Raw genomic sequence first — 18,603 nt, 5'->3', positions numbered from 1 at the left:
CTCTCTATTTGCTCTCTCCCCTGTGCTTCTGCTCCTGAGCCCCTGACAGTAGTCTTTCTGAAACTTGAAAGATGGGGCTCTTGAGAACATGGGTATTGCACTGGGCGCACAGCCCATTATTTGCTGGAGCGATGGCCTTGGACGTGAATGTGTGAAGCTGAGACGTGGCCATTAAATTCATTTTAACTTTATATAACACTTTCATGTCAGGTGATCTAGTGTTCCACTGAAGACCTGAGGTTAATTTATTTTAAGCAATATAACTTTTAATAATGCCAACTTTGTGTTTCTGTTGCCCTTTTGCAGGGGGCTTAGCCGAGGGAAAGTGATCAGACTTCGTCGGAGGAAGCAAGACAACGTGTCAGGTGAGTTCGTGCCCCCAGGCTTGCGGGGTTTGAATGAGCGGGTGCCCTGATGCGGTGAGAGTGCTCTGTGTCTCATTGCCTCTCTTTGTCGTTTTTCCAAGTTTACCTGAGATCTCAGAGTATAGGGTAGGTACATTGGAAGAGCTGAAGGGGGCAAGCACAAAGCAAGTTGCCATTGTGAGTGGAAGATGATGGTTCCTTGCAGCCTTTTGGGGAGAAGAGTGCAATGTTAACTCACCGGGGTGGGACAGTTTTCAGAACAAAGGGGAAGTTGCCAACAAGACATTTTTCGCGGCAGGCGGGGACAGCAGTGCAACTGAGAGCTGGGACGAGGAGCTCTCTCCCTCCACAGTGTTGTACACTGCTACACAACACACCCCTACGAGCATCACTCTGACCGTCAATCGGGTCTGCAGAACCAAACCCAAAAAGAGGAAAAGAAATACAGAGAGAACTCGTACGGCACCAAAAGCCAAAAAAATCAAGGTATGTCAATAGATACGGTTGTTGGTGAGTCCAGCCAGTTACTAAGTAAGCGTTTGGGAGGATGTCTGGTCGTTTTCCTCTAATCTCCTCCTTATTGGTATACAGCCTTCCATATCCTGATGATGATCTCCTTCTGGTTTTTTGGGGGGGGTAGTGGGGGGACAGATGCTGTGGACAAAACGAACACGAACAGTGACAATGTGTTCCACCGATGCCTGAAGTGGAATTGTGTCACCATGCCCACAGCTCAGGCAGGGCTGCAACTGTGGGGGAAGGGAGGGCTTTTCTGATTGCTTAAGCAGTCGTTTGAACAACAACAACAAAACCACACCAACAACCCCAAAGGACTCTACATGCATCTTACTTACAGAGATACAAACCTAATATTATTGAATTATTAAGAACTAAACTGACTTCTGACTTTCAGCATTCTAGCCAATCAGCGTCAAGTAAAAAAATGAACGCTAAGCATCTGCCACTAAATAACAACAACAACAATAGTATTTTAATCATACAACATCAAGAAATGACTTGCATTTAATTTTTTACATTTCAAATTGACACCTCACCCTCCCAATGCATAAAAGATCTTTGGTTCCTTTACCACACAATGTTCAGACTTTGGATATAGAGACCCATAGGTGGAAAACTGTGGGTTTGGATGCAGCAAAATCTGGCTGATCTATATTGTGCATATACAGAAGAATTGCTCCTACAGAGCAAATTTGTTTATAAAAGTTACTTTTTGGTTAATATTCTACACATTTTACATTATTCTTTGCTGCATAAGCTAACAAAAATATTTTTTTTATATATAAAATTTTTATTGGTTTTTCAACATATAATATAAGACAATACAAACAACAAACATTAACAAACAAACATATAAACATGTATAATTTCATAAATTTTTTCATATACCCAATTTCAACGACTTCCCCATGCCTCCCTTTTCTGCATCCCTGTTTTAAATTTTTTCAGCAACCCCTGGTCTGAATTACTTATTAATTCCTTTCTTTAACCCTTTTCTTTCCTCTTGTCCAATCATTTATCGCTGCAAATCTGCTATGCTTTAACCATGACATTTTAACACTCAATAATTTTACAAGAATTTTTAAGATAAAGTTTAAATTTCTTCCAATCTTCCTCCACCGTCTCTTTCCCTTGGTCACGGATTCTGCTCGTCATCTCTGCTAGTCCCATATAGTCGATCACCTTCGTCTGCCACTCTTCCAGTGTGGGTAATTCTTGTGTCTTCCAATACTTTGCTAGTAGCACTCTTGCTGCTGTTGTAGCATACATAAAAATGTCCTATCTTTATATTAAAGTAATTCTTAAGCAGCAGCCCTCTTCTTACTTAGAAGGGACTCTTGATACTTGGAAGGGTTTTTATTTGGGAACTTCATTTTGCTGTTTGATACCCACAGAAAGATTTTAGGGTGGCATAACTGTGTATACTCTGCTGTGGTTCCTTTGCTCTTCTTTCAGAGCCTGTTCTTTGCTTTGTGGAAGTGCTACTTGGCCAAAGCTGCGACAATCCGTGCTTGTCGTCTAGGGAGGTTGTGGAAAAGGCAGCCAACCCTTTAGGGAGGTGGGGGAGTCTACCATTGAAAGTACACTGGGATCGGTTTTTCTTCTAGTCCTTGTTGCAGTTTTGCATCTGTGCCCCTTATTTAGCATGAATGAGCACAGATATATAGGGCAAAAATACTGATGGTCATTTGTCTTACTCTTTCAACAGGCTTTTAGAGAAGGTTCACGGAAGTCTTTGCGGATGAAGGTGAGTTAAGCCACATACCTGATCCCAGAATATAGTTTAATGCCTGTAACGCAATTAATGACTCCTGATTTTGTTCTCAAGGACTACTGAGCCCAGCTTACTGGTCATCAGCATGCATGAAACTGCATGGTTATCCTTTGACCTGGTCCAAGATGGTTGTGGCATTATTGTTGAGACAGGTGCACATTTAAAGGACTTTGGTGTGCATGGCAGGGATGTTGAAGAGCAGAGACGTTGAAGGGCTCATTAGTTTTCTAAGTGATGTGGTTGGAATGGCCTCAAGTACTGTTGTGCTGGTTACCTGAGGCTACTTGAGTAGAGACCAGGATGGGGAGAACTTTGAAAATGCCACCAACCGGCTGGCTGAGGACAAGAATCACATAGAGTTAGATGGTTATTTTCCTAGTTATAGGCTGCACTGTCACCACAAGCAGCCAGCCCCGGTGCTTTTCACAGAGCCCTTATGCCATATAGACATTGAACTGACTCCCTTTTGGTGCAGAACTCTCCTTCAGAAGCCCATGCCCTGGATGAGAATACGGCAGAGGGGTGGGAAAACCGCATAAGGCTCTGGACCGATCAGTATGAAGAAGCCTTCACTAACCAATACAGCGCGGATGTACAGAACCTCCTGGAGCACCATCTAAATGCCAATAAAGAGTTTGTGGGCAAGGCAGCTGTGCTGGACACAATCAATAAGACAGAGCTGTTCTGTAACAACACTGTCATTGGCTCTCAGATGCAGGTAAACAAGTAGACCCCAAAGTGGCGGTAGGCCAGTTGGCTGCATGCTAGGGTGGTGGGTTATTGATGAGGCCCAGGTTTGAAAGATGCTCTTTTGCCTCTAGATGCAAGCAAGCTTATACATAGGGGAGAGCAGATAAGGTGAAGCTCGGGGAGGTATGAAACGACAGTCCTTCTCTCCCCGTCCTCCTTTCCTGGCTCATTAAATAAGATTCTTTTCAGGTATAAAATATTCTTGGTCTGGCCAGCAATGCTACCTTGAGCATGTCTGCTACTTCAGGTCATGCATTCTGGCAGACAATTAAATATGGCCAGTGATCTCAGACCCTGGTTGCTCAGCTGCTTTTAACAAATGCAGCATACACATGGACGTGGGTCCTAAAATCTCTCTTTTAACTTGGCAGCTGCAGCTAGGAAGAGTGACGCGGGTTCAGAAGCACCGGAAGATCCTGAGGGCGGCCAGAGAGCTGGCTGTGGACACTCTTATAATTGAGTATCGTGGGAAAGTGATGCTGCGGCAACAGTTCGAGGTCAATGGGCACTTCTTCAAAAAGTAAGAATGCTAAGCGGTCTGAAAAGTGGAACCGTTTTGGGGGCTGGTGTGGGTGGGAGGTTCCCCACAATTGATTGGTTTTAGAAATGAATATGCGTTATGTGGTGGTGCGTCCAGCGCTCCACGGATGCCTTGTAGGCTTGGCTGTGTTTGCTATTAAGGTTACAAGTGCTGTTCTTTCTTTTTTAGGCCGTATCCCTTTGTGCTGTTCTACTCCAAGTTTAACAGTGTTGAGATGTGTGTGGATGCTCGAACTTTTGGTAATGATGCTAGATTCATCAGGCGCTCTTGTACACCAAATGCAGAGGTAAGTAGTTGCTGTGGTGTTTGGCATTTTGATAGGTGTGAAAATTTTGGCTCGTATTGGTTGAGTTTGTGGTCGGCCACAACTTCAAACAAAGATCGCCCCACCAGCCCAAAAGTGCTGGATCTTCAGATGAAGTCCCTTTATACAATATTGATCCTGCAGAATATTTTACCAGTATCCCCAGAAGGACAAACACTTGGACGTTGTGATCTTCAGCAGGTGGAATTTTGGTCCATCTGTCCTGCATTCTCCATCAAGTATCCCAGTCCTCGACAGAATTCAGAATTCCCTACCTAGCAAAGCGAATCCTTCCAGTCTCAAATGTTTACATCACGTTTCACAACTTGGTTGTTCTAAACTAACAGTTGCTTAAAGAGACTGGCTTTGCTGCTACTTCATTGAAACTCAGCTTTTGCAATGTGGCACATGCTTAATTTTTGGGATTGTAACGTTTCTGTTTGTGTGTTGAAGGTTCGCCATGTGATAGCAGGTGGGATGATTCACCTGTGCATATATGCTGTTACGTCCATTGCCAAGGATGCAGAGGTCACCATTGCCTTTGACTATGAGTACAATAACTGGTGAGCGTTCTTGTTACTCGCTTATTGGAGACTTGCCCTTCTTCCCTCAGTACTGACCTTTTCATTTGTGCCCCTGCTTTTTGTTTTTTGTTGTCAAATTACATTCTCAGCCTCTCGGGTGGTAAAGGTCATAATGGGAGCAGTTCCCCCATCTCTTTCCTAGACATTTAGCTCAAAGGTATACTTACATATTGTTTCTCAAGACATTGTGAAGCGATACTAATATATTCTGTGTCTTTTGTGATGGGGCAGCAACTATAAAGTGGATTGTGCCTGTCACAAGGGAAACCGGAGTTGCCCTGTGCAGAAACGGAGCCCAAACACTGTAGAACAGCTGCCTCCACCTGTTCTAGACACTCTGATTGGAGCAGAGACCAGGCGTCGGAAAGCTCGTCGGAAGGAGCTCGAGCAGCGGGAAGCTGCATCAGATGAGAACAGCAATCCACAGCCAGAGGAAGTCCCTGAGGGACTTGCTGCAGCCAGTGATAATGAGGTAAAGTCTCCACTATCCTATAGCATTGAGTGTTGGTCACTAACTCTGGAGGAACTTGTTCCCAGAGGGAGTGACTTCCCTGGGCACAGAGCAGCCCCAGCCCCAGTGAAATGCTGGACGTTCATGGTAATTGTCCCATATCTTTTTGCAGCTGTGACTGCTGCTGAGGTCCATTCTCTCACATTTCAGGTTGCAGACAAAGAAGAGAAGCAAGAAGAGGAGAAAGAAGCCACTGCGGATGAGCAGGGAGGTCTCACTCAGAACAGACGGGCAAGTATCTTTTCCTCTCTCTTTTTTGTAATGGGTACAGTCCCTCCCATAGGTAGTGAGTTTTGATGCTGCCTTCTCACACAGTGTTGTCTAGTTAACTAGTCTGATCTGCCTCCCTCATGCCAGCATTGTTGTTCTGCTCCTGTTCTTCAGGGTTGCTACTGTTTTCACTAGCCCAGGTGCCTTGTTGCCTATGGATTCTGATTATGTGGTTTAAAATAGTGGTTTTCAAAGTGACTGTGTTCAGGGAATCTTTTCTATGTTGGCTTGTCTGCAACAGAACCCTGCATACTGCAAAGGATTCTGGGACATAGTGTCCATGTTCTGTTCAAGCAGGAAACTGGCCAGATCTGTTGGGCCACGCCAGTGCCCTGTTTGAACTAAGTCTATGCCCGTGGCTTTGCATTTGTAGGGAAGATCAAGAGTAGTGGCCGTGCTGTCTTCAATGACACTTGTCCACTACGGTGTCTATCTTCTTACTAAGGAGAGCTTTGTTAAGCTTCTGAGAAACAGCAGGATGCCCTGCAAAACAAAGATGCAAAAGGAAGATTACTTGTGGAAGGGAGTCAGAGTCAGGGGCTCAGCAGGCTTGAATTAGGAACCTGTTAAGAAATCTTAATAACCATCTAGGCCTCCCCATGGCAGTGTTAGAAACAGATATAAAAGCTAGGAGCCATATGGCACCTTTTAACCTAGGCTTCAGTTGCCGCTACGGAATGCCTCAGTGCCCTGCAGATCAGCGGATCTATGCAGCAGCATAACACGAAAAGATGTGCCTCTTTTGGTGCTGTGCTGCTCTGCGAATCAGCTGCTCTGCGGGGCAGCGCAGCACCAAAGGAAGCATTTCTTTTGCTGCCGTGCTGCCCCACCAGCCAGCTGACTGGCCCAGCATGGCAGCAGTGCCAGCCAGCCAGATGGAGATGTTATTCAGCAAACCTGGCGACCAGGTATCTCCACTTCCTCACAAAAGGCTGGTTGCCTATTGTGAAATGTGGCTGGTGCTCTGATATTTTCAAGCACTACCCCATGGCTTAGGGACGCGGGTGGCGCTGTGGGTAAAACCTCAGCGCCTAGGACTTGCCGATCACATGGTCGGCGGTTCGAATCCCCGCGGCAGGGTGCGCTCCCGTCGCTCGGTCCCAGCGCCTGCCAACCTAGCAGTTCGAAAGCACCCCCGGGTGCAAGTAGATAAATAGGGACCGCTTACCAGCGGGAAGGTAAACGGCGTTCCGTGTGCTGCGCTGGCTCGCCAGATGCAGCTTGTCGCGCTGGCCACGTGACCCGGAAGTGTCTGCGGACAGTGCTGGCTCCCGGCCTATACAGTGGTACCTAGCAAGACGAATGCCTCGCAAGACAAAAAACTCGGTAGACGAAAGGGTTTTTTGTTTTTTGAGCTGCTTCGCAAGACGATTTTCCCTATGGGCTTGCTTCGCAAGACGGAAACGTCTTGCAAGTTTGTTTCCTTTTTCTTAACACCGTTAATACAGTTGCGGATTGACTTCGAGGAGCAGCTCATAGAACGCGGTGTGGTAGCCTTTTTTGAGGTTTTTAAAGACTTTGGTGATTTTTGAAGCTTTTCCAAAACTTTCCCGACACCGTGCTTCGCAAGACGAAAAAAATCGCAAGACGACAAAACTTGTGGAACGAATTAATTTCGTCTTGCGAGGCACCACTGTAGAGTGAGATGAGCGCACAACGCTAGAGTCTGGCAAGACTGGCCCGTACGGGCAGGGGTACCTTTACCTTTTACCTTTACCCCATGGCTGTGGAAAGTGAAGTAAAATGGCAGCAGCTCAGATAACAGCAGTTCCTTTTCATCCTTGAACCTAAGAATAGACAGACAAGAAAAGAAGAGAGGTTAGTCAACATGAGGAAGCTTCAAAGGAAGCCTACAGACATAGGAAATGGAAGGTAAACGACAATAGTCCCCCCCCCCCTTGAATCTTAACACTGCCTATCTGTGCCAAACAAAAAAATATAACTTGGTCCAGTTAGCCTTACCAGTGTATGTATATGAGGGATAGGATTGAATAGGGTGGGAGGTGGGGAAAAGCTGGTATTTTCCCTAGCAGCAACACTAGCTTGTTGCTTGTATCACTGTTTTGAATCCCCTGGAGCGTATATTGTCTGAACGGCCATCTTTTTATATTATTCTAATGGCTACTACTACTACTGCTTCTTTCTTATTTCCTACTAAAACTGATATGAGCAGCACACACTTTCATCGGTTGGGCTTCTGTAGCCTTGGAAACAAGGTGCTTTCTTGTCACGGCCTTTAAAAACAAAACAGTGTCCTTTAAACGGTTATACAGAGAAGTGGAATATTCATTATCAATTAAAAAACAGCAATAACCAAACTTTCATTCAAAAGGCAGAATCCAAAGCACAGAATATCCTGAGAGGAAGGTACAGTTGAGGAAGACCTAAAGTTGGGCGGGGGGCGTTTAGGAAGAAGCAAGTGAGAGATGATTTAGCAAGCAGTTTAATGACTTAAGTATAAATGTGTGTTTGAGGGGGGGAGATGGGGTAACACGCATTTTAATGCTAGGCACCTAATATTTTCACATGACCATGCTGTTCTGAATTGCAATTGCATTGAGATCAGTGTATTCTGAGTTGACAGAACTAGCATCCCATGTTCAGAGCTCAGGCAAAGGAATGGAAAGCGGGACACTATTGGGATGTCTACTGGTTTGCCACTGTTGATCCTGTTGTGTTCCCCCTTCTTCCCTTCTTGTCTGGTCTGCCGGGTTTTTTTACCCATTTGTACCTGTTCTGCTGACTTTGATTTGTTCTTCTGTTGGGCTAGACCCGAGAAGATCGGAAGGTAGAAGCCATCATGCACGTGTTTGAGAACCTGGAAAAAAGAAAGAGGAGGCGAGATCTCCCATCGGACCGGAGCAGCACAGACGCAGAAGTGGTGGTCACGGCAGAGACTCCAGAACCGGAGGAAGTAAAAGCTGAGCCAAATGAAACTGAGGATAGCAGTTTGGCTTCAAGTGTTTCTGTGCCAAGTGCCCCTTCCAGTGCCAGCAGCGTTGGAGTGAACACACGGAGGTCTTCACAGGCCGGGGTAAGAAGAAGGGTAGAACTGCCAAGGGTTTGGCCCCAGTAACTTTGGGAATTACAGTGGAATTGCTGTATGCGACTCCATGTTCAGAAAGGATATCCTTCCAGCTACCAGATGCTGGAAGTGTAATTCAACCTTCCTGTTGTATTAAAACGTCCACTGGAATGTAATTATATATTATATAATTAGACCATTGGCTTGCTCCAACATGACAATTGGTTGTGAGCCCCTGACTGGTAGCATTTCCAGTGTTACCAGACATGTGCTGGATTTGAAAGAAGTCACGTTTCATTGGGCGTGCTGAGAGCACAAGGGAAGGTGGGGGCCATATTTTGGCATGGACTTGCTGTCTACAAATCAGCACAGTCACTTTCACAGACCATGTTGTACTGGCACCCTTGGACACTTCTTATTGGACTCAAAATATGCCAGCTGGCACCTGTTTGGCAAATGCTTCAAGGGGTGAAAACGGTATTCTAGAGGGAGCATTGCATTAAGATGCAAGTAAAACTCCCCCACCCCCCAAAGAATACTAGCGCCCCAGATTCTCCCTTGACTCTCCCTTTACACTCCAGGAATTAAACCTTTACAAATATATTTCGCCAGGCTGCTCCTGTTTGAGAGCAAATGTGTAGAGGCGCAGGTTCTCAATAATTCCATACCTTACACTGGGCTTTGCTCTGCAGGAAACGGCAGCAGAGAAACCAGTCTCTAAAACAGCACCATCAAAACCAGCTAGGCCGCGACCCAAAAGCCGGTTTTCCCGTTATCGGAGTAGTTCCGCACAACGGCTGAGAAGGCAAAAGCAAGCCAGCTCCCAACAGGCTGAGCTCTCTCAAGCAGCTCCAGAGGAGGGAAACGCTGTGAGCACAGTAATGGCGGCGGAAGTCAGCAGCGTGGAGGGTCCTGGAGAAGGGAAGCAGTTGATTGGTTCTGATCCAGCTGTGGCTGCAGTTGCAGGAACACAGGCCAGCCGGGCTGCACTCAAGTATCCCAAAACGAAAAAGGTAAATCAACTGAGGGATGGGCAGGATGTATCTTAAAGGTAAAGGTACCCCGACCATTAGCTCCAGTCGCGGATGATTCTGGGGTTGCGGTGCTCATCTCGCTCTATAGGCCGAGGGAGCCGGCGTTTGTCCGCAGACAGCTTCCGGGTCATGTGGCCAGCATGACTAAGCTGCTTCTGGTGAACCAGAACAGCGCATGGAAACTCCGTTTACCTTCCCGCTGGAGCGGTACCTATTTATCTACTTGCACTTGACGTGCTTTCAAACTGCTAGGTGGGCAGGAGCTGGGACTGAACAACGGGAGCTCACCCCGTCGTGGGGATTCGAACTGCCAGCCTTCTGATCGGCAAGCCCTAGGCTCTGTGGTTTAGACAAACATAAGCATATTGCAGGATGTATCTTAGGACCCTGCAATATGCTTATGTTTGGGTAACAAACACAGTGTGTGGCAGGTTTATAAATTACAACAGGAGCTGTACAGAGACTTCAGTGGTACTATCTGAGTCAAGAAGACAAGATTTGACAATCCTGATTTTCCAAAGCCGCCTCCACTGGCTTCCCAACCCTATCAACATTCTCCAGTGAATTACTATCCATTTTCAAAAGGGTCAAAATAATTTTAGCCCAATGAAAAGAAATGGAGGAAAATGGCTTTTTATGAGATTCCAGTGAGACAGAAATTCTCAAACTGTGTGAGCTCCAGGCAGGTTGACTATGGAAAGATTGCAGAACATTTGAGAATATCTGTGCTTGGACCTGCACTTGTCTTATTTTTCTCTCTCTGAGTAATGGAGATGGGAGGCCATTTTGACCAAGGGACAGATTTATCGAACAGACAAACAAGTCATTTCCTAGGACCTGTGATTTTCGTAATAGTGCACTGATGTTGATAATGGTGCCAGAACCAACAAAAAGGTTTATTAAGTGGACTGCTAAGACCTCCAGCAATTTACAAGTGGTCTGCCAAGAAAATAAATAAAATAAAAATTGAAAACTGCTGCAGTAGAAGCTTAACATTCACTTAGAACCATTTGAGGAAAAGCAATCAAGCTGAACTTAGTTTTCTGTGGTGTAACCCATCTTAAGCCAAGATCTGTTTTTTAATGGACACTTCTTCAACTCAGTTTTTAATAAGAGGTTCAGAACATGATTTCTAGACCTTTAAAATAATACAAGCGGCACTTGCAACCCAACAATGGGGCAGGTTTTGGCACCTTCCAGATCACAGGGATTTCTTCCAGGAGAAGGTGATTGATGAGAACAGCAGTTCTCATTGTAAGACCTTATGAATTACACCAATGAGACCTTTCCAAATATGTCATTGCCAGGCCACTTGTATATATCTTATGCACCAGATTTAAGAGTGCATTTGAGGGTTTTCACTGAGGGGGGTAATAATGTTGTTGGGCCATAACCCAATAGTAGGGCATATACTCTGCCTCAGGTTTCATCTCTGCTACTTCCAACTTTAATAGAGATGTTTGGTAGCAGGGCTGGGGAGGTTCCCTGCTTGAAACCATGGACAACCAGGGCCCAGGCAGAGTAGACAGTTCTGGGCCCACCTATTCCCACCTCTCTCTATTGACTATTTTGTCTTATCTTTACAAGTTGCTTGCATAGTAAGACATATTTCTGTTATTTCTGCTTTCAGTATCTAGTTACAGAATGGCTGAATGACAAGGCAGAGAAACAGGAGTGCCCCATTGAGTGCCCTTTACGTATCACCACTGACCCAACCGTGCTGGCCACCACCCTCAATATGTTGCCAGGCCTTGTCCACTCCCCCCTCATTTGCACCACGCCCAAACACTACATCCGTTTTGGTTCTCCCTTCACCCCAGAAAGGCGAAGGCGGCCAGTTCAGCTGGATGGGAACTACAGCTCATGCAAAAAGGTATGTCTGCTTTTGGTTGTGGTCCGTGCACTTGGGCCAATATTTCTTTAAAAAAAGAAAGAAATTTGAATGTCTAATGAATGTGCATGACTTTCCTTAAAGCACCCCAAAATATGCTTGCCCAGGTTTGGTTTACTGAAACTCTTCCTGGAAAAGAAACATTCAACTAAAATTGTTTTAGTTGGTTCTCGTATTTTCAGTGGATGTAGGGAACAGTTTCTCCCTGCTTGCAGCGCTGCCTCATGACACTTTAAAAATTACAGAAAAGGCATGGTCTTCTTCCATTGTGAACAGACTATGCACCTCATGTATTGTTAGAAAGACAAGACTGTGGTGTGCTTGAACTCCTCTATTTAAATACAGGCTCTTGCAGGATTTCTTAAAACGCTTTATTGTATAGGTTTAAAAAACGGCAGTCACTGAAAAATTTACCGTATTTTTCGTCCTATAGGGCGAACCGGCCCATAGGACGCACCTCGGGTTTTTTTTGGGGGGGGGGGAATGAATAAAAAAATATTATTTCCCTCCGGAGGGCTTCCATGTGCTTCGGGCGGCAGGCTGCTGCCCCAAGCCTCTCGCGCTCGGCGGGACCTCTGGAGGGCTCCCTGTGCTTCGGGCGGCAGGCTGCTGCCCGCAAGCCTTGTGAGCCCACTGGAACTCCCGCCAGGTGCGCAAGGCTTGCGGATAGCTTCCTGAAGCCTGGAGAGCGAGAGGGGTCGGTGCGCACCGATGCCTCTCACTCTCCAGGCTTCAGCGAAAGCCTGCATTCGCCCCATAGGATGCACACACATTTCCCCTTCATTTTTGGAGGGGGAAAAGTGCGTCCTATGGGGCGAAAAATACGGTAAGTGGTAATTGATGCACCTTGCCTCCTGGGACTAAGATTCTAAATTAGGTGCACTGTACACATTTTGAATTTTGTGGTTGCCAAGATATTGCTGATTGAGATCTCTTGAATAGAGATGACCTGTGATGATTCTTGGTTAGGTGAGCAAAAAGGAAAATGCGTTTCACACCTGTTTTCTCTCTGCACCCCAAGCTGTAGACTAGGTAGACTAGGAAAGATAAGAGTATCTGTTTCAAGAAGGGCTTTGCATAGCCCAGGACTGGGTGTGAGACATTCACCATGATGCACACATTGTGATGCCAGCTCTAGATTTTCCGTAGACCTTGGCAAAGTCAAGTTTTCATTTTAATCTTTTGCTTTATTTTTCTAGGCTGCTAGTTACGTTGTGTGTCTAATGCTTTCTTTAAATGTATTTTTTGCCTTGAGAGGCAATACCTACTCAGAGTCTGCCTAAAGCAGCTTGTTTTTCATGCCTTACAAAGGCAGGATTAATAGCTGGGTTTCCAGAGGGCTCTAAGCTGCAAAGGAATGGCCCGTGGACACAGGAATGCCCTGTATGCAGTTTCCTGGGCCTCACGAGTTACCTGGTATAAAACAACAAAACAACCCCCCAACCCACAAAATTGTGTCAACATAACCCCTCAGGCAGATAAGCAGATTGGGAGTCTATTCTGGCTTAGGCTGCTTAAGTAATGAAAGTAGTTCTCATAATACATGACAGCTTTTTAATAAAGCTAATATTTGGGTATCTTGCTTGTATTTTGGCAAGTTGCCTGTCAAGGGCAAGGTAGAAGAGAGGGAATGGCCAGCAACAGGGCTATGAGGAAGTGGCTTCTGTCCACTGGAATTTGACTTTTCAGTCTTGAGTGGGCTAGTGCATTTTCACAACTATCTTGAACATCCACAAGGGCTTTGAAACTTGTTTTCCAACAAAATTGTGGGATGGTCTATGTGCACATTTGCGTGGTGAGTCTAGAGCAGCATAGGATGGCCATACTACTGGTCGTCTCTATTTCTTTGCCTGCTTTTGTTGAATGTATATTCTATGCTGCAACCAGGCCAGAAATGGGCTCCCAGCATTTTCTTTTAGACTGGTAAGCATATCTCTTCCATATCTTGCTTTGACACAGCGGGATAAGCCGTATTTAGAATGCACCTTCTGCTAATTGGGTCCTGAATCTGGTTCATTTCTCCATGTGAATGTCCTGGCCAGCTAACCCCAGTGTGCTTTTGGGCAAAAGCAAAGAATTCAAGTTTGCTTTCCTAATTTCAGTTTAGAGCATTAATAACATAATCCTGTGTGCTTAATTAGAATTGGTAATTTCCAGATCTGGTTTTACCGTGTGCATGTTCAACATATGAGAGTCTTGGACTAGGTAGGAGTGGCAAGCTGTTGTTTTTACATTTCCATATGCTAAAATAGTGGTACCTCCCTATTAAAAAAAAAAAGCAACACACACAAGCCCCTGCTGCCCTCCTGGCCTTGTGCCATTTCCTTCTCCTACTGCATCATCATTTGCCAGTTAAAAATATGGGCTCAGCCTAAAACATGTATATTGAGTGACCTCATGGAAAATGCATAGAGGCATCACTTATTTTCAGTAAAAACAGCAAATTTGAGTTGGGGTACAGGGTGTAAATGGCCCCGCCCATAAAGCGATTGAGGTGAAAACAGTTCCTCCCCATCCCCTGGGGCATTGACCTATAACAGATGGAAATTGCTGAAAGTGGTCTGTTGCAAGTCGGGGGGGGGGACACTTTAAGTGGGAGCCTGTGCATTATTGAGCAAGGTTTGTTTTTGCAGCGTTGGATGAAGCAGGCTCTGGAAGAAGGGATGACTCAGACCTCAGCTGCTTCCCAAGAGAACAGAACTCAGTGTCTATACCAAAGCAACAAGAGCAGTAGCACTTCTGGCATCTGCAAGGAAAACACAGGTTGGTTGAGAGGCCTCCATGTTTCAGTGGTGCACTGTGGATGTTGTTTCAGTTGAAGGGCCAGTTAGAAAGCAAGCAAGCATAATTGCAGTCAATAACTCTACATAACTCCGGCCTCCGTGTACTAACCAGTTTATTTATTCGTTTGTTTACTGCATTTGTATCTCACCTCGTTCTCCAAGGAACTCGAGGTGGAGTGCATAGTTATTCCCCTCCTCATTTAGTCTTCCGAACAACCCCGTGAGGTAGGTTAGGCTGAGAAGCAGTGACTGGTTCAAGGTCACTCAGTGAGCTATGAGCAATAATAGGTACAGTGCACATAGAGTTGCGTAGTGTGTTGCTACCTGTTGATACAGGCAGCTGCTGCTTCTTCTTCTTCTTCTTCTTCTTCTTCTTCTTCTTCTTCTTCTTCTTCTTCTTCTTCTTCTTCATTCCTTATTGTTATTTCCCAGCAACTTGGAACTACAGTCTTTGGCCCAGGGTTTGTGATGGACTAGAGCTCAGAAGTGCCACCCTCCTCATTGTATAACATCCTGTCCTTCACAGCTCCTCAGGTCTCTAAGGTGGTTATAGCGTGGGGCTAACACCAAGGTTGTGGGCTCGAACCCCATATGGGCCACCTCCATATTTCTGCATTGCAGGGGGTTGGACTATGAACCTTGGGGTCCCTTCCAGTTCTACAAGTCTGTGACTATGGCACGGGCCTGTTGCCATTCTGCATATATCAACCCACCTGTTAGCAGGCTCTTGAGGGGAATCCAAGGGGGAACAAGCAGAAAAAGCATACAAGCTGCATGAATGGTGTTTCTTTTGCCGGGTGACTACTCATTCTGACATTTCCCTTGCAGAGGGGGGCAGGGAGGAGAGTAAGAAGGGGATCCTCCTTTTCCAAGATCAAGAGAACCCATTCCTCTTTGGGTTTCATCTAGAAACAGAGACATTATTCCGAGGGAGGAAGTGCACTGCACCAAACCCAGTGCCGCCGCCTTCCCCCACTTGCTGGGAAAACAACTGGTTAAAGAGTAGGCACCTGGTTGCAGAACAGCCACTCTCCAGCACCGGAGCATATATCTGTGAGCAAAGCAAAAAGACAAGTTTTAAAAACAGTAACTTTGCATCTGTCTTTGCAGAGGAAGAGGGTGGCGATCTATCCAAGTCAGGGATCAGTTTTCCAAGGACGCGAGACGAGGCCCTAGGCAGTGTACAGATAACTGTGTGTTACACAAAGGTTAGAGGCATCGAAAGCAGAAAAAGCACTAGTTCTGGGCAAATTGCAATTTTAAGCGAGAGGTGGGTGGGGGGAGCAGAAAAGGCTCTCTGGTGATCTTTCTAAGAGGCTTCTATGGGTTGGATTCTTTGAGTTAAAAGTTGTCCAGTGGCATTTCTTAGGACCACGAAATCATTTGGCTTTTGAGGGGTTTCTTGCAAGTCAGATTAAGTTCTGTCACAGGACGTAAAGAAGTGCTGGGAAGGGCAGGCCTATGCAACTATGCAGGCCTATTAACTATGTTAATAGGGTGGCGGGAGAGAAGAGAGGTGCTGTCGTGGCTTGAGAAGGAAGGGAAATTGGGGGGAGGGCCGTGTACAAGATTCTTATGCAAGGGACAGCTCACATATGCAAGTCAGCATCTTGGGCAAACAACTCAAGAGTGCTTGCAGCAGCTAGTGAAATCAATAGTTGTGGGGTTGGGGATCTAATCTACCAGCGAAAACTTGGCAAATGACCTTCCACTATCCACTTACAACTATCCTGGGGCTGCTGTTAGGCAAAGGTTTGCATTGTGTGTTGAAAGGTAGAGCATAATCTTACCAGTAGATGGATGGAAACACTGTAGCAACCCTACGTCCCTTGGAATAGTTGACTCTCACTGGTTAGAAGGCAACTGTGGTTTTTTGGCCAACAGGATTGATGTCTGTCGATGGAATATGGGCTAATAGAGGTTCCCTTTGGGATGCAGGTGGGCAGCCTGCAGCTCTGAGCCAGATTCCATTTGGCCTGATTCCTTTTGTGTGGCAAGGAAGGAAAGAGGAGCAGAGTGGACACCTTGACCTCTGACCCCACTCTCACTTTTGGCTCAGGCTCCACCCACCACCAATACAGTGGTACCTCGGGTTAAGAACTTAATTCGTTCTGGAGGTCCATTCTTAACCTGAAACTGTTCTTAAACTGAGGTACCACTTTAGCTAATGGGGCCTCCCGCTGCCACCGTGCTGCCAGAGCACGATTTCTGTTCTCATCCTGAAGCAAAGTTCTTAACCCAAGGTACTGTTTCTGGGTTAGCGGAGTCTGTAACCTGAAGCGTCCGTAACCCGAGGTACCACTGTATGTGACTCCAGCAGATTACCCTCCGGGGCATGTGACCCCCAGCAAAAAAAAAAAAAAAAAGGCTGCCTACCCTGCTTTAGACGTTCTACTGATAGTGTGAGGGGTGGCTTACTGATGAGCAGCTACTTTGCAGCTGGGGAAAGTGTTTCAAGTTATCCAACGGTATGAGTGGGCGAAAGAAGCCTTGGTCTATTGAGAAAGAGAGATTAGCTTGTGTGTGCAGATGCAGAACACTCCAGCTGAAGGAAAGTGGGGGCTTCAAAGTTCTCTTTTGGTCTTGCCATCAGTAACTGGTCTCTACCCTAGCAGGAGACTTGCTGCTGCAAGGGTAGTGGAATTTGACAAAATAAAATTAACAAGGCCTCACCAGTGAAGTTTGCTTGGTGCCTGAGGATAGAGATAATAGAGCAGAACAACCCTTTTACTGTACTTTGAGGATTGATTTGAAAGCATTGGGGGCAGTAAAGAGTGCAGAGAGGGAGGCCTGGATGTTGTCAACAGGAAACTTAACAGGGGGACTTGTGGGCATTCCTGCAGGACCTGCTGGATGTTTCCTGCAAGGACTAGTTCTTGTTCCGCCTTGTTTTGAATCCTTGCCAGATTTCCCATCAGCCTAATGAGTGCAAGGAAGATGCACCATTCCTAGCTCAGGAAGACTGCAGGTAAATGAAAGGAAGCTTCGCAAGGAAGTGATGCGGCTGAGTGGCAGAGGGAGAGGCTTGGGTTATCACTTTCTGGGCCACGACCCTGTCTTTTGGCAAGGCACATACTGCTGTGTCGGTGGAGATATATGGAGGTGATGCAGAGAGGCTTAGATTTTGGACAACCTAGACCTGAACAGGTGTTTTTATTAGCTTGTCAATTGCTTTTGGTTTGACCTTTTTTTTATCTCAGCGAGTTCCCTTGAGCCCTGAAATTGCCCCCCTTTCTTACCTCCCCCTGTTTTGGTAGTGTTCCTCTTTGGAGAAAAGAAGGCTTCTTTTTTATAGAGAGAGAGAGAGCTGAAGAGTTGTCAGTATGGCAAGAACCAGTCAAAAATTTAAAGATTCATGTAGGGGGAGTAGATGATGAGCGTAGATGGGGGCTTTGTAATGGTAGAGTCACTACCTGGATTCTGTGTTGCCTTTCAGATTTCCTGAGCCCCCTGAAGAAGTGGAAGTCTCGCTATCTAATGGAGCAGAGCGTTACCAAGTTATTGAGACCGCTTTCTCCAGTCACTCCCCCACTTCCTGACCCCTCGGTTCCAGACGCGCTGAGCCCACACCTCACCACGTCCTCCTCATCTATGCCAGGAGAGGAGGAATGTCGAAGTAGCTGCGGTGTGATCTTCTCACCAATTCCCTCCTTGGCTGCTAGTCGTTGTAATACTCCACTACAGTTTGAGGTAAGTTGGGGGGCAGGATGGCAGCTTTCCCTGCAGACCTGGGGTGTATGCATCAAAACACAGGTAGACCTAAGAAATGAGCAGATAGGTTTTTTAAAGAATCCTGTGTATTCCGAGAATCTGGCACCTGCAGATTATAAAGTCCCTATTCTCCTTTATTGTTATGCACAGTAGATGGATACTAGAGTGTGCAAAGGGTTACAGGTTACCAGAAACACTACTCCCTGCCCTCTGATTCACTTAATCTCAGCTTCCCCACCCCAGTGGCATCCAGAGATGCTGTCAGCTTCTGGGCTGCTGCTCTCCTGCATTCACCTCTTAGCAAGCTCTAAGCTTTGGAGAACATTAGCTGTATTGCATCCCAAGAATTCCCCATCTGCATGATGTGTTTCCTGTTCTTCTTACAGCCATTTGCCTCCCCCTTTCAAAACTTCTGTAAACCTTTGTAGTGCAGTGCAGGTGTGAGTCATGCAGGTAGCCTCAGTTTTGCAGTTTCCCTCATGACAAGCACGTGCCAGTGCTTTCATTCTGAAGCATCCCGTTTCCTTACTTTTTATTGTGT

At 46.1% G+C, this 18,603-nt stretch overlaps 1 protein-coding gene across 5 annotated transcripts in view; it reads left to right on the top strand.

Moving 5' to 3' along the window:
* SETD5 (SET domain containing 5) overlaps positions 1 to 18,603 on the top strand; it is a 64,059-nt gene that overhangs the window by 32,571 nt on the left and 12,885 nt on the right. For all 5 annotated transcript variants that reach the window (XM_053378462.1, XM_053378460.1, XM_053378459.1 and 2 more), the window contains exons 5-18: positions 307 to 365; positions 664 to 851; positions 2,593 to 2,631; positions 3,134 to 3,376; positions 3,780 to 3,928; positions 4,118 to 4,235; positions 4,707 to 4,816; positions 5,069 to 5,309; positions 5,499 to 5,579; positions 8,389 to 8,652; positions 9,336 to 9,656; positions 11,308 to 11,550; positions 14,202 to 14,331; positions 17,788 to 18,041. In XM_053378462.1, the coding sequence (XP_053234437.1) occupies positions 307 to 365; positions 664 to 851; positions 2,593 to 2,631; positions 3,134 to 3,376; positions 3,780 to 3,928; positions 4,118 to 4,235; positions 4,707 to 4,816; positions 5,069 to 5,309; positions 5,499 to 5,579; positions 8,389 to 8,652; positions 9,336 to 9,656; positions 11,308 to 11,550; positions 14,202 to 14,331; positions 17,788 to 18,041 (2,440 nt within the window). The remainder of the gene's footprint in view (positions 1 to 306; positions 366 to 663; positions 852 to 2,592; positions 2,632 to 3,133; positions 3,377 to 3,779; positions 3,929 to 4,117; positions 4,236 to 4,706; positions 4,817 to 5,068; positions 5,310 to 5,498; positions 5,580 to 8,388; positions 8,653 to 9,335; positions 9,657 to 11,307; positions 11,551 to 14,201; positions 14,332 to 17,787; positions 18,042 to 18,603) is intronic.

Source organism: Podarcis raffonei, chromosome 2, assembly GCF_027172205.1.
Source record: "Podarcis raffonei isolate rPodRaf1 chromosome 2, rPodRaf1.pri, whole genome shotgun sequence".
In the NCBI taxonomy this organism is placed as follows: Eukaryota; Metazoa; Chordata; class Lepidosauria; order Squamata; family Lacertidae; genus Podarcis; species Podarcis raffonei.
Note: the sequence above shows the minus strand (reverse complement) of the source record. Positions and strands in the feature narration are given on the sequence as shown.